The 23,199-nt window shown below is 38.0% G+C and overlaps 1 protein-coding gene across 1 annotated transcript in view; it reads left to right on the top strand.

Annotated features, from left to right (window-relative positions):
• Positions 1-23,199, top strand: part of LOC113949901 (BEN domain-containing protein 5-like) — a 910,469-nt gene that overhangs the window by 202,251 nt on the left and 685,019 nt on the right. The window contains exon 4 of the mRNA XM_027649026.1: positions 17,310-17,404. Coding sequence (XP_027504827.1) covers positions 17,310-17,404 — 95 coding nt within the window. The remainder of the gene's footprint in view (positions 1-17,309; positions 17,405-23,199) is intronic.

Below are 23,199 nucleotides of genomic sequence, written 5' to 3'. Positions count from 1 at the left end.
CTGACAGAAGAAGTGCATTTAAAAGAAAAAGAAGGTCAAGGAGGAAATCTTGGTGTTAATATTACCCTATTTATATGCATCCACTTTCAGATTTTGTAAGTTCTAAACCACAATATGTTCAAAGGTTTCCTCCTTCATAATAGGAACTTGTGAGGGAGAAACATTTATTTCTACCTCCCGTGTATCTCATGTGATCCTGAAAAACTGCTGCTAAATGTCAGCCTTTGATCTGACTGGGGTATATTTATGGGTTGAAGTGAAAATCTTCCTGCATTATTTAAGATTTTTGGGAAACATTTTTTTTTCATAATTTAATGTTAAAGCAATGATGGTGATAACTGATAATGATTTCCATGGAGGGTACTGAATTTATATTTTTCAGGATTGTCCATACTCTGGGATGGAACAGACTTTCATTTCACTGTGTATGTGCAGCCCTGAGCATCGAGCCGAGCAGAGATGATGTCTAATTGAAAGGAACAGCTCTGTGGTTCAGAGTAATGGAGATTAATTAATGTATTGTTATTGCTCGGGAATTGTTTGTGATAAATTTTGCAGTTATTTTGAATACAACAGAAGTATGAGACACTGGATTATAATTGGCATGGGGTTGAAAGACGTCCCAGTTTATCTTCTCTCACTATTGCATTTTTCCTCCCCAAACTGTTCATTTTCCAGATCAGATGTTTCTTCTTGTACTTAGTTTTAGTAAAAGGTTTAAATGCTTGACATCAAATTCTGTCAATGCTTTTAATGTTTAATACTGCTTTCACTAATTTCCTAACCCCCTATATATACCAGCACTGCAATGACTGACCAAACAGGATTTGTTCAAGTAAGGATTTCAACCTGGACCAATAATGCAGCTTTAGCATCTTCCCCAACAAAATCCCATTTAATATCCTTAAATTATTCTCCTATGTCAGCTTTGATTCTGTTACAAATACTACACAGTTTGAAATACTCGTGTAATAATAATAATGTATTATATTAATATTAGTATTAGATTTTTCCTATAATTAGTTCCATTTGTAATTTAAAATATTAAGAGAGAAGAACAGTGGGGTTTTTATTTTGAGCAAATTGCATGTAAAGGATGACTGCAGCAATAATAGTAAAAGGCAGGAAGCTATATCATTGCTAATCAATCTAGAGAACTCTGTCTCTTACAGATGTCAATACAAAGTTAAGTGCTAAAATAATTGTAGTGTAGGCTTTCTCATAATTACTGTTGTTCATTTGGTATGTTGTGCAAAAAAAAAAGAAAAGGGGAATTTGCTTTGCAGTCAGCAGCCACAAATCTCTAAGGAGAAGGAAAAAGATAGCAGAAGGCTGATAGTCATCCATCATTCCTGACAATTTCACAGCCTAGAATAACTTGACAGAGACCCAGAACAAAATGTTGTTGAGAATTGAATGCTGCTAAGCTGAGTGAATTGACTTTCTGATGTCAAAGCAGGACCTGCTTGAAGTGGCTGATGATTTTCCTTTTCTGCCTTCAGAAACACTGATATTTAAAATGCCTTGTGGTACGAACGAGCAAGTTTGGAAACTGGGGAAGTGTTTTAAAACTTTTTAGATGTTTTTAAAGACTTTATGAGGGGGATTCTGGTCAGCAAGCCTGTGGTTGTGTATCAAACCTACTGTTAAAGAGTATTTGATCTGTGCACCCTCTTGCTCCAGGTGGGGAGAAGCAGGAGTAAGGAATTAGAATTGTTCCCGATTTTCTTGAAACACGACATTTTCGAGACCTGGCTCGTGTCACCTCAATTTGTCATTGGTGCAGTGCCAGCCCCTCTTCTACCAGCCTTGGAAATGTAGGCTGGGTTTGTCTCTGTGCAGAACATGGGAATGAATTGGCTATATTTGAATCCCCATTTTTTATTTCTTATTTTTAAATTACAACATTCTTGCGTCGTGTTCAGAATAGGTGCAAGATTTCTTCACGATAACATTAGAATGATGGAAGTTGCTCCATAGTTTTTATTTCAGTATCATTGTTATACAAAGGGGATAATTTCCCAGCTATTTATTTAGAAAAAACCCATGATATTGGAAATGTTCCTAAATTATTATAATTAGGCATTTATTTACCAATAAATATTGCCAGTTTTATCTACTATTCAAAGACTAACCTTCTAAATTGCTTTCAGCCATTAAAATGCATGAAGAACACAAACTGCGGGGTTTAAATGGAAAGAGCTCTTGTTTTGTAAAAGACACATTATATCTTAGAAGTGTAAAAGAAATAGAATGTAAATAGGACATGAGTGCTAAGCATGCCAGCCCTGATCAATAATGCAAAAGGTTTAGCAGGTTTATTTGTAAACCCAACAGCACAGATTTAGTCAGAATGGGGCCTTGTACAGTACACGCAGGTATTTAAAGGTTAGGAACAAGGAATTTCATTAGTCTGGCAAATGCTCTGCTGTCATTCCCCAATCTCTTTGAATTATTTCCAAATGTATTCTCCCCCCCCCCCCTTTTTTTTTTTTTTTTTTTAACCTAATGGCTGTGTTGCTGGTACAGAGCTTCATTGCTAATTTAACTCCACGGTAAATTGGCACAAGGAGCAGAGATTTTCAAAGTGCCTTGATTCCCAGTAATGATATTATAGCAACTATCTTTATGTTAATGCAGTTACAGCTGGTATAAAAAGGTTACAGTATCAAGCCTGCTAGTCTACAGCATTTTATCTGTGTTTCCAGTTTGCTTAAAGCAAAAGTAATGCATGTTGTCTAATAGACTGAGGCACAGACCTAGAATTTTATGGCATCCACTGCAACCTTAAAGCAGCTCTGAGGGACATAAACCTGAAAACTGGCAAACAGGTTTTGTTGCATCTTTGTGTTAAAATAAAAATAAAAAAACCCAACAAACAAACAACCCTGACACCTTATGTAGCACAGTGATATTCCTTCGCTCCTCTTCCTCTCTGCCTTCCCTTTCTCTCATCATAAGGTAAAAAGAAAATGTTAAGCCTTGCCAAGAGTTAAAGAATAACATATTAACAGAGAAAAAAATCAGACATTCTTCCATTTGAAATGCAGGACAATTGTTTTCTGCATTTGTCAAGGGATCTTACCTAATCAACGTAGCCTATCCAAGAAGAGGTTTCGAGGGATAAAATAACTGTCATTGTCACATACTTATCAAAAGTCATTTCTTCAAATGATATAAAGTATTTTGTCTCTCATTTATTCTGTTCTTTTTCAATAAATCAGGTATGAGAGCTTCATTGAAGACGGTGTTCAGTGGAGCTCTTGTATCCATTTTCCTGACAGTTATGTTGTGACTGGGTAGTGATATGAATTTCTGGGGTGTAGAAACATGCAGGAATCTTTTTTTTACAGAGCCTAAATGTTTAAAAGAATGAGGTATTTGAAATTTTATATGCATGTCAAGGAAGAATATTTGAGGTTTTAATAATTCATAATTTTCGTGTACTTTTTAGTTCCAGATTGTAAAACAGAAGTTTGTTTGCCGATTGCAGAGTTTCTACAAATGCTTTTCAAGTGATCTGAAGTTGTCATCTGTCTGACAAAGATATTTTGTTTGAGATATTCATCATTTTGTGACGTTTGTGTTTTGTTTACACTGCTTCAGTAATTCACTTCTGGGACTAAAACTTGCTTTTGAGGTTTAGGCACACTGCAGGATGCCAAAAAAGCATCAGATTCTTCTGTATTTGAAAGCTTTTGGGCCATCAAGAGATCAAAAGCTGCCAGAATCAAACCTGAGATGTGCCATTATAAATAAGGCACTGACAATTCTTATTGTGAGAGGTCGTCCCAGGGGTGAAAGAAGCAAAGAGAACTGAATTGCCCTGGCTTTTTCATGAGAAAAATCTGGATATGCAATGGTATCTTTCTTTGGGAAACTTAAATATATATTGTAAAATGGAGTCTGCCACAACATATTCTGGTGCTGAAATAACCATTTTAGCTCAGATAGAAATCTATTAAGATTAAAATTAACCTTAAAACCCAGTTGTGGTTAGCAATACCAAATTCTTGGGAACAGAACTGCCCTGGTTTTGAACTGTAATTTACTCTGCTAATCTTGTATTTATAGACAGAAATTTATGAAATGCAAAGAAAACACTTTTTTAAACATCAAAACAGATCTTTTAAATTTACCAGAGCATTTCCTAGGTTTAAATTTCATGCAGATATAAAGGATTATAATTTTTTTACCAATCCTAATACATAAAACAGGTCTTCTTAGCAAAAGTAACTAACTCCAGCAATTCAACATAGTTACCAGTAATGTTTGTAATGAGACTTTCTTTTCCCAGCTGTGTTTTAGCACAGTTTTTTTTTAATAATAAACATGCTGTTAATGTGATTAAAACCTTGAAGCTATTTACAAAAGACTTCATATATGTTTATATCTGAATGTCTTTCTATTTTTCTACTTGTTTGCTCTTTTTAAGGACATAATGCAAAACTACTATAGTTACCACACTGAAACTTAGCAATAAGATCATCCAAGCAAATGTCTAGAACAATGTTATTTCAAAACGATCTATAAGAATTGTTCAATAAAGAAAATGTTCCTTATATGTATAATTCAGCTTTATCTTCATTGATTTGTTCATATTTTTAATAGGTTTTAGAATTGTCAGTGTTCTAGTAAAATATCATGTAATATGGTTTGTTGTTAGGGTAATAGAGTTACAAACTTGGGCAAAATTTTAATCTATCCTGCAAGGCTGTTGTTTTTTTTTGTGGTTTTTTTTTTCGTTGTTGTTGTTTTGGTTTTTTTCCATATAAGCATGCTTTTTTCAGCCAATTACTTGAGGAAGAAAAGACTTAAAGCACGAGCTGTGAGGAAGAATATGAGAAATAGAATTGTTCTCTCCAAAAGAGGGGACCCGACTGCCATTCAGTTTTGGAAGACGGGCATTTTTTAACAGGGAAAAATCTTCCTGGTCCCATTTTTGTGTCAGCATTTCATAAGAGCTACCATGGCACAGACAAATAAACAACACTACTAAAACTGCCTGTATACATGTGGAGAGCACAAGTGCTACTTCATGTGAAAGGACTATTTAACTACGGATTAAATAGTTTAAATAACTATTAATAGATTCAACTACAGATCTGAGTCTGTGGTGTGACAGTTTATGTGTGTAGTGCTGGGAGTGTCACCGTGGAAAGAAGGTCCCCATCTCGGGGAGTCTTTGGGGGCCAAGTTTGTGCTCAGTGCTGTCACAGAGAGGGGATGACTCAGCTCTCCCACTCTGGGGATCTCAACAGCTGGGGTGAGAATGAACTATTTAGATTTCTTTGATTTATGCCAGGGAAATCCCTAATGATCCAGAACTAGGGCAGTGCTAAGCCATGGACTTCACCCTCTTGAGACACCCTGTGTGCTCCTCTCGCAGCTGACATCCCAAATCTGAATCACCATTTTATTTCTCACAGTCACATTTAAAGCTTAAATCTTTAATCCTGGCATATCTAAAATTCCTGTTGAATCAAGTGTCAAGCGTGTGAGGATCACAGAAGATCATTCTCCCATGCAATGGGTGATTGTGTTTTGTTGACAGAGCACCGTCCCAGTTTTGAGGGAAACTTCTCATTATTTTTGAAGCTCAGATTAGCATTTTTTATTTATTGGAAGTCTTCTGCTCCTGCCACAGAATATCTATTTTGGTTTTGTTCTTATTTTCCTACCTTCTTTGTGATGAGTTCCTTCAGCTCCCCATGCCTGGCCAGCAAACTGGTGTTTGCAGATTTTGCCTCTGCAATACCTGGTTACAGGCTGACTGTTGGAGCAGTGTCATGATGTGATAACTATAGATTTAAGTAAAATCAAAGGAAAACTTGTCACGTGCATTGCAGTAAAAATAAATGCAAACTGCATTAGTGTTTTGGGGAGCTTAGAGTTTAAATGATACTCTGGGAAACAAGAGAGGATCAGCTGTGATTAGAAGTAAGGGAACTGAGAAATGTCTTGTATCTCTGATCACAAATTTTTTTTTTTTGCTAATAATTTGTGTCTTCTGCTGTTATGATTTTAAAATTCCAGGAAATCTGAAAGGAATTATATTTACATATGGTTTCCAAAAAAACTCTTGAGTCTTTTCCAAAATGAAAAAATTGAACAACATAAAGTGTGAAAGATCTTTTGCAGCATTATGGTTAATATTGAGATGCTGTATTAAAATACTGTGTTTGGAAGCAATGTTATCAATTTGCACGTTTCCCCAGAAGGGTTTTCAGCAACTTTGAATATTCCATCAAACTGGCATAATAAGGAGTGCAGAATTTACCTGTTAAAATGCACAGAGCATTCATAGTAGCCTCGTAGCAGCCTGCTGTTACTGTTACTTTGCTGAAGAATAAGCAACCATTTAGGGAAGAAGTTTTCTCCACCAAGAGGGCACTTTGAAGCGTATTTCTACACTAGGTTTTGGAAGAGATCTGAAGGAAAATCAAATCTGTATGATATTGAAAGGGGCTTTGGTCATACATATGATTTCTTTAGAGAAGATGTTCAGCACTGTACCATATTTATCTCTTTTTGGAGTCTCATTTTTGGTGGAAAATTACCAGAATTTGTGCTGAGACTTGCTTAGTATCTGAGCAATTTTTCTTATAACTCAATATAATGTAATAGTTTCAGCAAAGTATCATATACTCGGTACTTCAAAGCCAATAAAGATGCGCGATCCATTTTCAAATTCCTTTTATTCATCCAGCATTTCAGATTGATTTACATAAACTAACAAAACAATATAACACTTAAAGTTGATCTGTAACAGTAATAAAAATGTTGCTGCATCCCAAAGCTGCAGAAACGTCACTTCCAATCTACAGTGATCACTTACTAAGGAAAAATTGTGCCTACGGGATTTTGGCAAACCTGGCATCTCTCTCCCATAATGCCAGGCTGTCTTAAATCCTGAATCAGAAATCCACTCATATTCAGGGAGAAAGTGTCAATGTTTGCTTAACTTTAAGACTCTAGGAACACTTAAAGTGAAGCTAAATATTTATGTGTTTGAGAGCTTTTCTGAATACAAATGTTTTTTTTACCCGCCTTTAAAGCTCAGTCAGGACAAAATGGAAGTTTTACCTCTGGCATTTGAAGGCAAAAGGACCTGACTGGCTGGACTGCAGTTCTACTGCTCACCCCAGTAATGATGCTTTGCCAGTGCTGGGCTTTTTTCCCTTTTGCAGTGCCAAGGAGGAATGCCAGAGAGGAATGCCACCTAATAGAACACAGGGCACGTTGCTTTAAGACATTTAACTTTCCTATTGAAATCCTCCCAGTTCTTCTGTTTAGCTGTTCTGTTCATGACACTGCCAAAACATGTTTATTCACAGGCTGTGAGTCACCTTTGCAAACAGACAGAGATCAGCATTTGAATCTAACATTCAGAGTTTTCAGCTTCCGAATGGGATTTTCAAAGCTGTGAGTACAATTCGTATATCCCCTTACCATTAGGGTTGGTTAATGCAGTTCTGAGATCTTACTCGAAGTGTCAAATAGACAGGTACACAAAAATAGCAGGAATTAGATCAGATTTCCTTCTGCTTACCCTTGGGTTTTCTTTTGAAGCACAAAACTTGGAATAATCTGTTAGTACATGAGTTAGACACTCGGAGTAGAATTCTAAGCAGCAAAAATTGAAAATACAAGAAATAGTGCTGAAGTACTGTAGAAATCATGGGCATTTTTTTTCAAATCAATACCTCAAGCTACTGGTTGTCAATGTTAAGATTCCAATGTACACTAACATATTGATTACGTTTTCTCATAGAAATCAGTGAATTGTGCGACTGTTGCAGTATTGCAAAAGGATTAAACTGGAAAGAGCAGAAAGAGTTTTAGCTCTGCTTTAGAAATAGAAGGGGTTATTAATTTTGCAAAAGAAAACTAAAGGGTACATGCTATAACAATATCCCTTATTTTAATGAGATTGATAACATATAGTTTATATTTTCCCACAAAAAAAGGTTGGTGTTTTTTTTTCATCAGCACTGCAGCTACTCTAGTAAGGATCTAATTCAAATTCTGTCTAAATATAAAGGAGCTGTACAATATGGGGAAACCTTTATTCTATTACTATTCAGAACCATGCGTGGAAGAACATAGAAGGTTCAAAGGTTTAATTGTAATAGCGACTAAAATGCCTGAATTAAATAAAAAAAAAAAAGGAAAAAAAAAAGAAAAAACCAAGGACCTCCATGAATAACCTGGACACAAAGCCCATCTGTGCCTAGTTACTGGAGAAGTAAATAGAGAGGGTTTACATTTGCAGGCTGTGATCCCAGTAACATAACCAAGACCACTACCAGTAATAACTAGTGGTTGTACACATCAAAATGTCTTTGTTTTGTAACCCATCAGAGAACACTGAGGCAAATACATCAGTGATGGTTTTGAGCTCTCCCATATATCCTGTCTTTCCTTCTATGTGTTATCATCTCCTTCTTTTCCCCCACAGGTTTTTCCCACAAGCTCCAGATAAACATTAGCTTTTAACTGTGAAAAATGCCAGCTGCAAAAATCCAAAGTAAACAATTGCTGGAAAAGCTTCATCCAAATCTCTCCCTTAACAGGGCTTTCTTTATCTTCCTCACAAGGACCTACACTTGAAAAGGCTTTTTCATTCTCATCCTCCAGCCTGGGTATCAGATGGATTGCTGCCTTTGTGTTTGCATGCTATTTAAATTGTGATTATTACCTTCTGTGTGTTCAGGGGTTGAGCAAAATCATGATCCATACAAATATCACTGCCACTCTCTCATAGTCAGTGCCACTGTCACCTGCTGTCTGGCAGGATTTCTGTGGCAGTGTTCAGCACTCCACCTGCATGCTTTAAGCTGTACATCACCCTGGCATCCATCACCAATGTCTAATTTGTTGGGAAGTGTATCCCTTGTTGGTAAGGGAGGTTTTGATTCTGGATCTTAGGCTGACTTGCACTTTATGAAGGGCCCAGAGGAGTAGACGGTGTGGAGTGAGTAGGGTGCTCCCTCATGAACTCAGTGCTCCTTCATGCTCAGCCCTTCAGTGGCACACCTTATACCAGTGCTCATAAACATGTTTGGGTTTTTTTCTTTTTTTTTATAACTCCCTATAACAATAATGTGATGACTTTTCCTGGCCCTTTCCCCTTTTTCCAGACTGATCTCATGGTTTTGAGTCCTCCTGTGGGCCCTGCACCACGGATGGGATTTGGGCCAGAAAACATTTCGTTGAGAGCATTATCTTTTGGTACCACCAAGAAGACGTAATTATTATAACCATTTTGAATCCTACAAAAACTTTGCAGCATTTCTTCTGGCTGGATAAATATTTTCTATTAGGAAAAGGAAAATGTAAGTCTTTTCAGCTGCTTCCTCTTGAGAGATGTAAGATATCCGCAAATTTTGCTAACACATTCCAGAACAGCCAGCTGTTACTATCCACCTGCAGCCATAATATTGATTGAAAAGAATATAGAACCTAAACATGGATAGCTTCTGTAATTATGGAGAACGAGTTTAATACATGATGCTACTTCAAATGTCATCTGGCAATGGCTGTAACGTGGCATGGAATGTATTAGGAAATAATTTAGCTAGTTGAGAGAAAGTCTCAGTGAAAGACCATGCACTGTTTCTTTATGCTACTGATTCCTGAAAATATTATCTATGTATATGGAGAAAGGCAATGACAAGACCAACAGGGCTCAGGCACCTGTCAGTTTTCAAATAAAAAGTTGCTCACACATTCCTGTAGCTCTGCAATTTCCTGGCAGTGGAACTAGAAGCGGCTCTTTTGCCAAAACCTGCATATATATGAAAAAATAGGAAATAGAAAATAAAAGCACCTTTCCCCCCCCCCCCCCCCAAGCTGATTAAAGAAAGATGCCTTTGTTATTTTTACAAATATTTTGACCTTTTGCTACAAAGAATGGAAAAAAAAATTGGCAAGAAGGTTTCAGCTTCAAACCTGTTTGAAATACCTCTGTAGCCTGGTTATATGCCCTGTCAGGACTCGTACTATTTTCTTTTTGATGAATCAACACAATCCAATATATGTCTTGTGACACATTTGCAATTCTATTGGAGATTTTGGCCCAAGGGAGCGTGGAGCAGGAGTCGCTCTAATTACACAACTGCTGGCTTTCCAAAGGGATATTTCTGAGTTTTCAGTTGAAAGTTTCGGATTATTGATGTTCAGATGAAAAGTAAAAACAGAAAGCTGACTTATGTTGGCAAGGGAACAATATTGTTATTCCATTCAATAACAAATTTACCAGTTTTCCAAGAAAGATTGAATGGGAAAACTTGAAGTGTCTCTCGCCCTCACAATTTTCAAGTCCAACAGGTCACACTCAGAAGTCAGATTAGTGGTCAGTCTGTGGCATGGCATTAAACAGAGAGTAGCAATTCCTCTGTAAATTCTTTTGTACTCTTTCTGCTAGAAGATGTTCTTCTCTACAGTTTCCCCCTGCCCTAGACCTAAGTGAGGTAACACTGGTGTTGACAGTTCCAAAAGGGGAACACTGCCTTACCCAGGTGTTACTCCTCCTGGGAGTCTGTGCTTAAGCATATTGGTTTGAGGGCAAAGAAAGGACTGCCAGAAAGGACAGATAACCAGGCAAATGCCTAAACTAGGAATTATTTTTAAAAGTATTTTTTTGTTATTAACACACAACTACGCCCCAAACACCAATACAGCTGATGGGTGCTGGGCCAGCACGAACACCAATAATATCTCCAATACACAGACAAATACCATGACAGAGTCTAAGCTAATTTTATACTTAGCAAATCAGTATATCAGAGGTCTTACTGTATTAAAATCCTTTGAGTCTCATTTTAACGTTGCTCTTTGTGACATCCTAGACTTGAGCATTCCTCTCTTTCAAGTAACTAAATGAAGAGCTGTACCGAGGGAAAAACCCCAATAACTCACAGTCTGGGATGCATTTGCTGCATCAACTTCCTGAAACTTCCTTATGTTGTAAAGACTCGACAATTTGCAGTTAACAAGACACAGGTGCAGCTGATGATGAGGCCAGTGGAGCTCTCCATGGTCCCCAGCATCCTCCCTCACTAAGTGAGTGTTTGTGTTCCCCTCCCGAGCATCAGCAGGTTTTGAAAGCTCCTTAGCCGAAGAGAAAAAAGCTAAATGCTATCAATAGTAAAAACTTCTCCGTTTGAAAGGACAAATTGTTCCTACAAAGGGAAAAAGAAATCAGGAGTTATTTTAAAACGTTAGCAGTAATGACTGATTTAAATTTGAAAAGGTCAGAAAAACCTGATTTGTAAGTTTTCATTGGGAATTTTGCACAGACCTGGCTGTTATATTGCTTGTTTTCTTCAACGTTGATAACAGTTGCAGGTGACACTTTTTTCCTTTCCATTTTGAAGTCCCTCCAGTATAATTTATTTTTGTACAGCTTTGTGTAAGGTCCTTTGTCAGGAAAGATCCTAAAGACCAAATACCAAAATGCAGCATTTTTTTGTGAGCAGGCAGCAATCCCGTGTTGCTGGTTTCTCACATTTATAAATAGTGTCTCAGAATCTCACAAGTCATAGGGTTGGCTTGGAAATTCGTTTTTCTTTTTTGTTTGGGTTTCTCTCTTTCTTTTTTTTCTTTCTTCCCTTTCTTCTTTTTTTTTTTTCTTTTTTTGTAATGGAATGCTATTCTGAAGTAGATCTGCCCCTTAAAGGAATTACTTACATCTGTAACATATATATCTCTTCATAAACATACATAAAGGTACATGTATAAAAGAAAGGCTTTTTAAAAAAAGAAGGAAGGAAGGAAGGAAAGGATAACCATGATTCTTGACAAAGGCGAGAACCCATTTCACAAAAAGGTGCAGGTTTCAGGAATTCACAAAACACTGCAATATCTGAAGAATCTGCAGGAGAGGAAATCAAGACATCAAGCAATATAAGCAGAGCAGAGCCCCATGATATCCTGCACCTTTGGATCTTAAAATGTTTATTCAGAACACAAGAGTTCAGACTTAATTTCAGCTGAACGGTCTTAATAATGTTACTTTGTGCCCAGTTCTCTTATTTTGGCTGGTTAAATGTAGAAATTGTTCATGGCTGACTTCAAAGAATTGGTCCCCAGGTACTTTGGCAGCTTGTAGTGAAGTTTGTGTCATACTTGTAGTGTTCAGCATTGTCCACTGAATTGAAATCATTATGCTATTAATGTTAAATGTATTATATAATTATAAATATTTAATATGTGTATGTTACATCAATATTAAGAACACCCAACACTTCCTACTGCAAACCCTGTTTTCAGCTAGTTATAACTTCTCATACTTGTAATGATTTGACACAAAATTTTCCGTGCCAGGTGTCTGCCTCAGGCAGAATTTTGTGGTGTTCTATGGTGTGTTTGTTTTTTTTTTTCCCTTCTTTTAATGTCAGCCAAAGGAACTCAGCTATTTCTGTGAGAAGCCAGCCAGGGAAAACCATGCAAAATTAACCTGGGAGCCTTTTTGAAGGGACCTGGTGCATCCTTATCCTGGGGGAAGGCACTTAACCTTTGTCAAAGGTGTGACTTTCTTTGGGATACCTGCCTCAGTTGGTAGGTTCAGATGGAAAACCTGCCAGGAGGTGGGTGAACAATGAATGTTTTAGAGATTACAATTCACCTTGTGCTCCCACAGACCTGTGGGAATATGATGCTCAATATGACAATCCCCACTTGATGCTTTCAGCTCCAAACCAAAACCACCCAGATGTGTGCTTGGCCACCAAAACTAGAGCAGCTCCTTCCAGTCCCAGTCAGGAAACAGCAAACTGCTGGTAGTAAGAAAAAATATGTAATGTATTTCAGCCATCTTTTCCCCTTTATGTTCCTGGTTCATCTTTATCCTGCTCGTGTTAAACACACTTAGCACTTAATACCTATTTGTGCTTTTAATTCCTGAAATAGGTTTGCAAAGGACTATTGAGAAAAGTAGATTTAATCAGTAAGTTTTAAGGCTAAAGGCAGGACTAAGCTTTTCCTTGCTTTTCTCTCTTAATGGTTTTAGCAGCAAGATACCTTCAAATTCCAACTTACTGCACACATTATGGAAATAGGAAATCTTCCTTTTTCTCTTGATGGGTAGAACATACCTGCCTTGCCTCATGTTCTCCAGCATCTGTCTCGGATCTGGCAGCCCACGCACAGAGCCTGAGACTGCAGCAGTTGCCTTTCCTCATGCTGTGAAGCCACAATCCATCCTGATGCATCCCTCAAGAGCATGGTTTTACTTGGTGGTGTCCCAAGAGCCTGTTCTACACCATGCTTCTTCCACCTACCCAGAAGTTGCAGATCAGTTTGTGAGAATAATGCAATATATTTAAGGTTTTATCGTAACTGAAGTGAAACCACACAATTACGGTTTCTGAAAATTCAGATATGAATATTTTCAGTTTTAATATTGCTTCTCTTTCAGTATTCAGAAACGAATATAATTTAGTTTGAATATTTCATCTTTTAGTGATATTCGTACCCTACAAAATACCCAACAAGCATTTTTATATAAAAATTTTTCACCATTTCTCTCTGTCTTGATGCTCTGGAGACCAGAGTGATTTCTAGGGAATTTGTAAGTACATTTAATCCAGGTTTTTTTTTCTTTAACATTTCCTAAATTCTTAAATACTCGTAAATGAGTATCTGAATTATATTACCTATTAAATGACACCCATTGTACATCTCTATAATTCATAAAATCATACAGAATAATGATAATTTTCTTGTGAAAAAACAGTTTGATGTGCACAGTGTTTATCTAGTCCTTTTTCCCTTTACAGTGCACAGTCGACATAGATAGAAACGAGACTAAGAATTAGATTTGTTCAGCGAAACTTTGATTGCTGTATCACAACCTTTTTATTACAGCATTGAGCTCGGAGATGTTTGCATACCTTATTGAGCAAGCTGCATATTTTTGCAGTGTGTGTATGCAGCGTGTGTCCTGTAGTCATTACATTTTTGCACACTCCACTGCCTGAGCTGCATGAACTACTTTAACTATCACCGGGAACACTTGACAGAGTTCAGCTGCTCATTTGAGTGCTTCGGTTTGTGTGCTTTATTACTCCAGTGGTGTGTGTTGATAAAGTTCTGCTCTGTGCTGTTAAATTTTTGGTTCTGCCGGTCTCGCTCCGTGCCACGCTGGGAGAATGGCACGCCCTGCTAACCGCTTCCTCCGCGGCGAACACGGCTGCTCAAAATGTTAGAATCTGCACTGTTTTGTTAAATGAGCTGCATATTTTTGTTTTTATATACATTGCTTACCCAGTTGTGTACATTTGCCCAACTCATTATACAAAATAAGCTTGATTGGAATAAGAACATTCTCTACCAGCTGTCTGCTCTGAGTCAGTACGCAACAAAATTAGCAACTTTCTCTTTCCAACAGTGACATGATTGCATCCAAAGTTTAAGGCAATTGGTTTGGAGATCTTGTTTGTTTCATTCGCTCCATGCAAACATCAAGATTAACAAACCAATTTGTTGCAACTTAATTTGTTTTCACAAATATGAACAGAGTTAAGTAACAGAGGAAAATCTGGGCATTCTAATATGGGGAAGTGCTTCCATGTAGAGCATGAAATGTATAGAGACCTAAATACCATTCTGGAACTTAGAGCTATATATTGTAAACATGAGATGATGGAAGATAATCAGATACTTAAAATTGCAAACATAACATTTTGTAAACTAAGTGCATGTTTTCATCCGGAGTCATAAAAATAAGTTCATCTCATGACCATTGGAAAATCTCAAAATATATGGAACCTCATGTGCAGGCACCTGTAGTTTCCTTATTACCTTTGGTGCAAAATTGAATTAACGTCTTCAAGAAAGTGTTTTTCTCAACTTGCTAATTTTTCAAGTCAGTTCTAGTCAAAACTACAGGTTATTTTTTTTTTTTTTTTTTTTTTTTACTAATTTATGGAGTTCGCACACATAGAAGTTTGTGCTCCCATTTACAGATTCTTCAGCACTACCTTACCTCGAAAAAACTTGCTTAATTTTTCTTGAGTACAGAGCTATTCACTCAGTGCTGTGTAGTTTACCTGGCTCCCTACCTGCCCCTCATATCAGTGTAAATGTGCCTGGTTCCCGTTGTCCATGTCCCACTGCTGACTGCTTTCACTTCAATTCACTGTTGCCTGAGCAGACTGCCTGGAAAGTCCAGATTGGTTTTTGCAAAGTTTTACAGATGATAGTTTAATTGATCTTATTGTTTCAGTCAAAATTGCCTGATTTTAGTCAGTGACTGTTCAGTTCTAAGGCTACTCATGAACCATTATGTAAGAATGCAAGCATTACAATAGGCTGTTCTAAAAACAAATGTGTGAATATCATTTTTAGTGGTCTGTCTTCACTGCTACCTGTGAAAAAGAAGTGTAAAGAGAGAGGTAGAAATTAAATGTATCAATATATCCGGGACTATTACATTAAAATTACTTTAGTCTTCGTGTTTTGTTTTTTCTGTGTACATTAATATGGGGTATCAAGAGAGTATGACAAATGAGGAATACTGCCTTTACCAGCTGAAAAGTCAATGTATTATGTGAGATGAGCTACATCCAATTTAGATTTTCTTAACAGAAACAGAATAAGTAACTTTGTGTAAAATGACTTAGAGCAGACAGATGGTAAGGAAGGTTTTGTCTCTGTCTTCTCTTGTCTTTCCCCTGCATGAATTTCCTTTCAGTATCAGTCCATTACCCTTAAAGATCTAAATTTTGCTCTTCCCTTGACCTGTTAGATATCAGCTACAGTTTTCCTGAAGTTTTAGTGTAAATTAAGATCAGATTTGGAATCTTTTCTTCTTCTCCATCATATTCAAACAATTAAAGGCTATGTGCACTTTCTTTGTAGGTATCCTGTACACTATTTACAGAGGAAAATTCTTCCTTTTGCCATGGGAAAGGAAGAGAAATATTCCTGTCTTTGGAAAAAGAAATCAGAAAACTTTTTTTTTTTTTTTTTAACTGATGCTGTGTGAAGCCTAAACAGGTGTAGGGATTGAGTGCACTCTCGGTCTGTTTGCAGATGACACCAAGTCAGGCAGAAGTGTTGATCTGCTGGAGGGCAGGAAGGCTCTGCAGAGGGATCTGGACAGGCTGGATCAATGGGTTGAGGCCAACTGGATGAGATTCAGCAGGCAAAGTGCTGGGTCACACACTTGGGTCACAACAACCCCCTGCAGCTCTGTGGGATGGGAGCAGAGTGGCTGGAAAGGATGAGGGGTTGCTGGTCAACAGCAGCTGAACACAAGCCAGTGTGTGCCCAGGTGGGCAAGAAGGCCAGTGGCATCCTGGCCTGTGTGAGAAGTGGTGTGGCCAGCAGGACCAGGGCAGGGATTGTCCCCCTGTTCTCAGCACTGGTGAGGCCACACCTCGAATCCTGTGTCCAGTTCTGGGCCCCTCACGACAAGGAAGACATTGAGGGGCTGGAGTGAGCCCAGAGAAGGGCAACAGAGCTGGTGAAGGGTCTGGAGCACAAGTGTGATGAGGAGAGGCTGAGGGAGCTGGGGGTGTTTAGTCTGGAGAAAAGAAGACTCAGGGCAGACCTTATCAATCACTAAAACTACCTGAAAGGAGGCTATAGCCAGGTGGGGATCAGTCTCTTCTCCTGGATAGCAAGCAATAGGGCAAGAGGAAATGGCCTCAAGTTGTGCCAGGGGACTTTTAGGTTGGATGTTAGGAAAAGTTTCTTCCCTGAAAAGATTGTCAGGCATTGAAACAGACTACACAGGGAAGAGTTTGAGTGTCTGAGATTTAAAAGACGTGTAGATGTGGTGCTTAGGGACATGGTTCAGTGGTGGGATTGACAGTGCTGGGTTAATGGTTGCACTTGATGATCTTGGAGGTCTTTTCCAAGCTCAGTGATTCTATGATTCTACTCTAGGATTCTTTGGAGCAGTTAGAAGGTTTTCATGAGGATTGATACCCCAACTTTCCACCAACCTCTATAATGTTCACTGCAGCAAACTGGACTTGCTTTACTGTTTTCAGATCTGAGCAACCTATTTCTTTATGTGGCTAGAATGCCTGCTGAAAGATCAACATACTAAATTAAAAACATACATTTCGTGTGTGTTGATGCAGTGTAAAACAACACAGACAATTTAAATATGTGGAACAGGCAGGATATTCATTATCTAAGATCTATTGAGAGTAACAATAATTCATAAGACACACATCTATATTGTATATTATCTCTGTATATTCTTATGCAGCTGGTGTAGGCAGCACACATAAAAATTCTTTGAGATTTTTTACCTGATCTCTTTTCTTTTCCTTTTTTTTTCCCCCCAGAGAGTAATTTTCAATGTTGTCAACTTCAGTAAAACAAAAAGCCTCTATAGAGATGGGATGGCTCCAATGGTGAAATCCACCAGCAGACCAAAATGGTAAGTTATACTCTCAAAGACTTGCTTTATGAGATAAAAGTGTTGTACTTGACACTTGTAGCAAAGCCCCTGTGACTTAGGGGCACCTTTATATAAGTAGAGTGTGAGAAATTTGATCCTGCAGCGTTGTGAGCACAGGTTCTCCTTGGAGCAGATGGATGGTATGAATTCTAGAGGCCCCTTCCAGCCTTGCTGCTCTGGTGTGTTGTAGTGCCTGGTTTCAAGTAGCATGACTGAATTGAAGTCCATTCAAGCAAACTGAACAGTCAAGGCTTGGGCCAAACCGTCCAACGGTGAGGACAGTCCCTGTCCCAGTTTTGGGCTGTATCAGCTGACAGTCTGCCCCAAAAAGCTTGCAAACAGTTTGGGAGATGGACTGGTGGCTGCACTGGTTCTGAAAAGCATCTTGGAATTGTTCTTCCTGTTTTGGGGTGGTTGGAGTGTGATGGAGGAAGGTGAGCTCTGCCATGTGAGTTGACCTCACATGAGTGAGCAGTGCCACAGTCTGAGACAGAAGGAGGCCAAACAACCTCCTCATAAGCTCTATAATAAATACAAAATGGAAAGGCATGTGCATATTAAACACGTGAATACCCATATAGATGGTACATTTTCTCAAAGCAAATGTAATGAAACCTCTCCTGTGAATAATAATATGTAAATCTGGTGAGTCCGAATGCGTGCGAGACTCCCAAGAATTATATGATTTGCCTTTGCCAGGAGACTTGTTTGAATATGGATAGTGAGGTTAGGCCAGAAGTGTACAGTAAGGGGTTCTTGTCAGCCTTCACAGCTGCTGCTTTTTATTGGCTAATTAAGAATACATTTAATCAAGCTGGACATTCCCTGAGCCTTACAAATATATCTTTCTTAAATGCTTCAACCGTCAGAAAATTTCTACTCACAAGATGTTAACTTTTGGTGGTCATAAGAGCATTGTTATTGCGTGGCTTCCTCTTCATGTGACCAGCAGAATGGATATTTGTTTTTTTGTCTAGATGTTAAGGTCATGTGGACAGAAGAGCTGTCTCTCAGTACAGTTAGTGGATTGAGTCAATTCCAGCTCGATAGGAACATGTAATAACATTGAAAATTAATTAAAAAAATCCATTGCGTTTAGTGTTTTTGTAGCAAAAGTCATGTTAATTGTGTTTACCACTTAACTTCAGAAAAACCTTTTGGGGCATTGCAGGGCCACATTTATCAAGCATACTTTAATCATCTTTCAGAACCTTTTCCTTCTCTCACTGGGGTCTGGTATTTGCAGCTAAGTATATTGTGTTTTAACTTCATCTATAAATCAGATATTGCTTTCATACAAATTTTATGCCTTACTTTGGTTTCAAATTAAAGTGTAAATCTTACAAAACAATGCAAAATGGACTTATTTTTTTAGAACATATAGGCTTCTCACTATTTTTAAAACAGATTTCTCTTCCATTTCCCCAGAGATCTATTTATTTTTGTGTTTTATATTTTTAGAGGTTGTATTTTGCTCCCATGAAAGCGAGGAATGAATAACATTGCCTGGAGCCAGGCACAGTGTAGGCAGCAGGTGCTGAGCAGCTTCCTTTTAGAGGGCTACTACCATACTTTAATCCTGTTTCAAAAATTCAAGATGTATTTTTTTTTTCTTTAAAAAGTTGATTATTCTATTAAGATGTATTTTTTTTCTAATAGTCTGCATATGAAAACATCTTGCTCTACTTTGAAGGTGCACATTAATTCATACTGTTATCAGGGACCTTAGTGATATTGGGGTCTACTCAGTATAATTTTCTGTCTTGACGTTAATAGGATTCAGGCATGTGTTTTCCAAGTGGGAAAACATACATATTATTTTTGGATATGCGAGTTCTATTAGGGCTGTCTTCCATTTGGATTATGCCTTTCACAGTTACCTCTGTATCTGTTTCCATGGCATTCTAGTGAAACCTGTAAACAAAATTTTCTCCTTTTCTGTTTGCTGAAAGAGGATTTGCTGGTCCTTGCAGGTGCTAATGCAGCACACAGGTGGTTGTGGGCCTTGAACACCAACAGGGCAATATCCAACTGCATCGATTTGATCCCCTCTCATGTTTTGGATATATTAGTCTTGTGAGCAATACTGAATCATTCAATGCTGCAAAAGTGCTGAGCTTTGCACGAGGGTAGGAAGGTGTGGAAGGAAACTATTGAAACTCTCCACCTTATATTGGGATTCATGTCACCGTGGCTGTTTAGTGGACATATTGTAATTAAATTAGAGAATGATATATTCGTTACAAAAAGCTGAAGAAACACTAAATGTTTTAAAGTCAAGTTAAAAAGGATGATTACCAGAAGCCATGGGCTCCAAATAGTCTGTAGTTCAGCCTTTATTTCTGAACTCCTCCGTATGAAATATGTGAGGAGTTTATTATTGTGCCTGGCTGTGGAGACACGTGTTCCATACCTAAATTACCCAACTTCCTCTGGCCATGCTGATAGATGCGATTCTGTGTCACACATAACTAGTCCACTCCCCCTTTTATACAATCAAGTTTGAGTTTTAGAGGGATAAAGTGTCCTTTTTGCATTTGAAAGATGTAGGAACATCACTCCTCTTAATAACAGATACCCAAACCTGAGTTACGCCCTTTTGATTTATATGAGAAAGTTCCCACTTCATTCAGGCTGGAATTTGACCATATTGCTCACAAACCCCTGCATATCAGCAGTAGATTGGCCTCCAGAGACTGAATTTTAATGTTTGTTTTGAATGTGGTTATGCAAACATGGCTCCGAGCTCTGCAACGTTTTGTGAGTTTGATTCTTGACTGTGGAACAAATCGCTGCCAAGTGCTCTTGAAGTAGAGAGTGTGTCAAACAGAGATCAACGTTTTTGACCTGTATTCTCTTGCCCTGTGGGGTAAGATCTTTAAATGCAGACAGCATCAAGGTTCAGCTCAGTGTTACTGATGTAAATGGAGTATATCACTGTCATCAAAGCACTCTGTGTGGACACAGATGTTCTGCTGTTGACATATTCTTCTCTTTTGAAGTAAGGCCAAACGTTTCCAGTAATGAGCTACTGGAAAAGAGGAAGCAGGATGTTGAAGGATAAGGAAAAAACAGGTTTCATGGTAAAGAAAAAAGATTAAAAAACCCCCCAAAACCCCTGAAAAATAAATTCTGATTAAAATGATTTAGGTTGTCCCCATACATGGTCACGAACACTAAATAGTGCAGGGTTGTGTCTGTTGTATCAGTCAAATTTCACTGCATTGAATCACAGCTCATATACAGAAATACAGCATTTTGTCACACAATGTGATATCAGTTGCTTTCCATAGCAAATTGGACAAGATGAAACTCGAGATTTTATTACAAACCAAAGGAATGGTTCATCTTCGGTCACTTTAGCGCTTTGCTTGAAATTAGCTGGTTGTTCAGATATGTTGCACTGAGATTTTAGAGAGTTAGTGTTTTTTTAAAATCAAAAATTAATGTATATAATATATAAAAACTCAATATCATGGAGACCTGTTCAGATTTGCCTTTGTCTGGGTTTTTTCTGTCTGTTCAGTAGAAGTGAAAAATTTGAAGGGAGGTGGATCTGAGGACATTAAATTTTTGCTATGTTTATGGACTTTCTACTATAATCTTATTTTTCTTTGGGGCTTCATTTAAGTGCAACATTATTTTGTTGCAGTTTCTTAATCATGATTTCCCACTAAAAGCTCTGTCTTTGGAAGGTGTTAGTAAAGCCTACCATGTGGCCTAGCAGTGGAAGCCCATCCAGGTACATATACCATACCATTATATTGATTGCGTGAAGTTTTACAAGTTTCTCAAAGTTAAATAGAAGAGTGAGTTGTTCGAGAGGCAGCAGATTTTCCAAATGATGAAGTGAGCAAATATTCCCTTTGGGCAGAGAGCAGCTATAACTCTTGATTATTCAGTGTGAGCATTGCCTCATTGGGGACATTAGTTTTTCAAATTGTGCTAATCTTTTAAAAGTAACAACTGGCCACTCATCACCTTAGGTATTTCAGCAAGATCATGTGCAAAACTCTAATTAGTATTTATAGAACAGCAACTCCTCCCAGTAGAATAGTAGCAGTAGCTGGCAAATATCTGGTTGACACCTGTTAAGTCTTCAGACATCCATTGTATTTTATTCTGCATTTCAAATGAGCAGAGAGCAGTAGGTGAAGTCCCCATAATTAAGGGATAAAGGATAATAAATAACACGGCTCTCGAGTGGATGAACACGAGGTTAAAGGCTGTTCTGCAGTTGCGATGCTGTGTTCCAGGAAGTGTTTGTTTGTAAGTAATAATGCTAGCTAAAATATTATGGAGCCTTCAGCACAGGAGCGAGGATTTATGTCTAGATTTACATGTGTTTTGTTTATAATGTCAGATTTCAAACTGCTTCTTGGCAAAGCAGCTGCTTTCTTCCCTGTCTTTTATCTCGCTCGGCACTGATGGCTTTTAACTGGATAGCACCCTTCCCCAGCAAGCACTCTGCTACCTCTGTTGCTATAACATCTACTGTTAAATACTCACAACACATTGCTTCTGAAGTGGTTTTCTTTTCCAGTAAACCTGGAAGTACAGAAAAACTTCTGGGTAATTAATTCAAATTTGAATCTGTATGTATCTTGGTAAATATTGTCATGATGAGGAATTTTGGTAGACATCAAGAAAAGCAATGTAAGTTTTATGAACAATACTCCCATATGTTCCATTCATCAGAAGGGGACAAGTCTGAGAAATTCTGAATTTTGAGTAGCTAAAATGTGTTGCTTCTTGCCAAGTTTCTTTAACATTTGTGTCTACAATGCAGTGTTACAATCACTACCATGTCTACCAGGCTGCATTATACATTCAGAGACTTTCAGCAGCATTTTTAGTATGTATTTATATATCTTTAGCCATAAGATAAGCTGTTTGTGAAATGAGCTGTCATTTGTGGTGAAACAGTTTGAGAATAAAGCACTAAATATATATATAGTTTGCTAATCTAAAGGACTATAATTTCTTACTATGAAATATGTAGTGGGCTAGGGTTGGTGATAACATCACCTGAATTTAGGTAAAGAAGATGAACAAGCTGTTACCATTACCTGATTCCTTCCTTGGCCTATTTTAAAACTTTGGCTACTTTCTGAAGTTTGTTCCTTTGCCAGTTTTATAATGTGATGTGTGCTTGCTCTTGCTTTCCTAAGGGATGTGTGAGAATGCTTTTGGAGGTTCAGAAATATGTCCCATGGCAGAGGTGTGTGCTGGTGCAGCCTTTGCCAGGTGCAGCTCTGGCTCCTCAGAGCTGCTCCCTCCCTCATCCCAGCACAGCTCTGCACAGGAGCACCAGGCTGGCAGCTGGCCCAGCTTAAAACTAAACTTTCAAGGAAGGGCAAGAGGACTTAGTCTTGGTCTAGGTCATCACAGAGATCCAAAATCAGCTTTGTAGGTCCTACTGGAGGTTAAGGGAGGTGGGAATCAGTGGCTGAAACAGGGCAGGGGAATGGGGATAGCAGCTGCCGAGAAAATGCCTAGAGAATTTTCTGTGGAACCACAGCCTCCATTTCAATAACTTGTAGCATTTTATTTGGAGAAAACAGGGAGGAAGACGTTGCAGTGTCGACCTTTTGAAATCCCCCATTGAGTGAAAAGGAGAAGTAGTTTTGTTTTGGTCTAAATGTAGCTCTTTAGAAGAAAATAAGATCTTTTTAGACAGTTTTGAGGTTGGCGTGTATTTTGAAGTGAAATAACTGCCTCTGAAGTCAATCCCTGGGTAAATTAATGTTTGTGTGAATCTTGTGAAATAACAA

This window comes from Corapipo altera, unplaced genomic scaffold (genome assembly GCF_003945725.1).
Source record: "Corapipo altera isolate COAL_440 unplaced genomic scaffold, ASM394572v1 112, whole genome shotgun sequence".
In the NCBI taxonomy this organism is placed as follows: domain Eukaryota; kingdom Metazoa; phylum Chordata; class Aves; order Passeriformes; family Pipridae; genus Corapipo; species Corapipo altera.
This window is presented reverse-complemented; position numbering and strand designations above follow the sequence as displayed.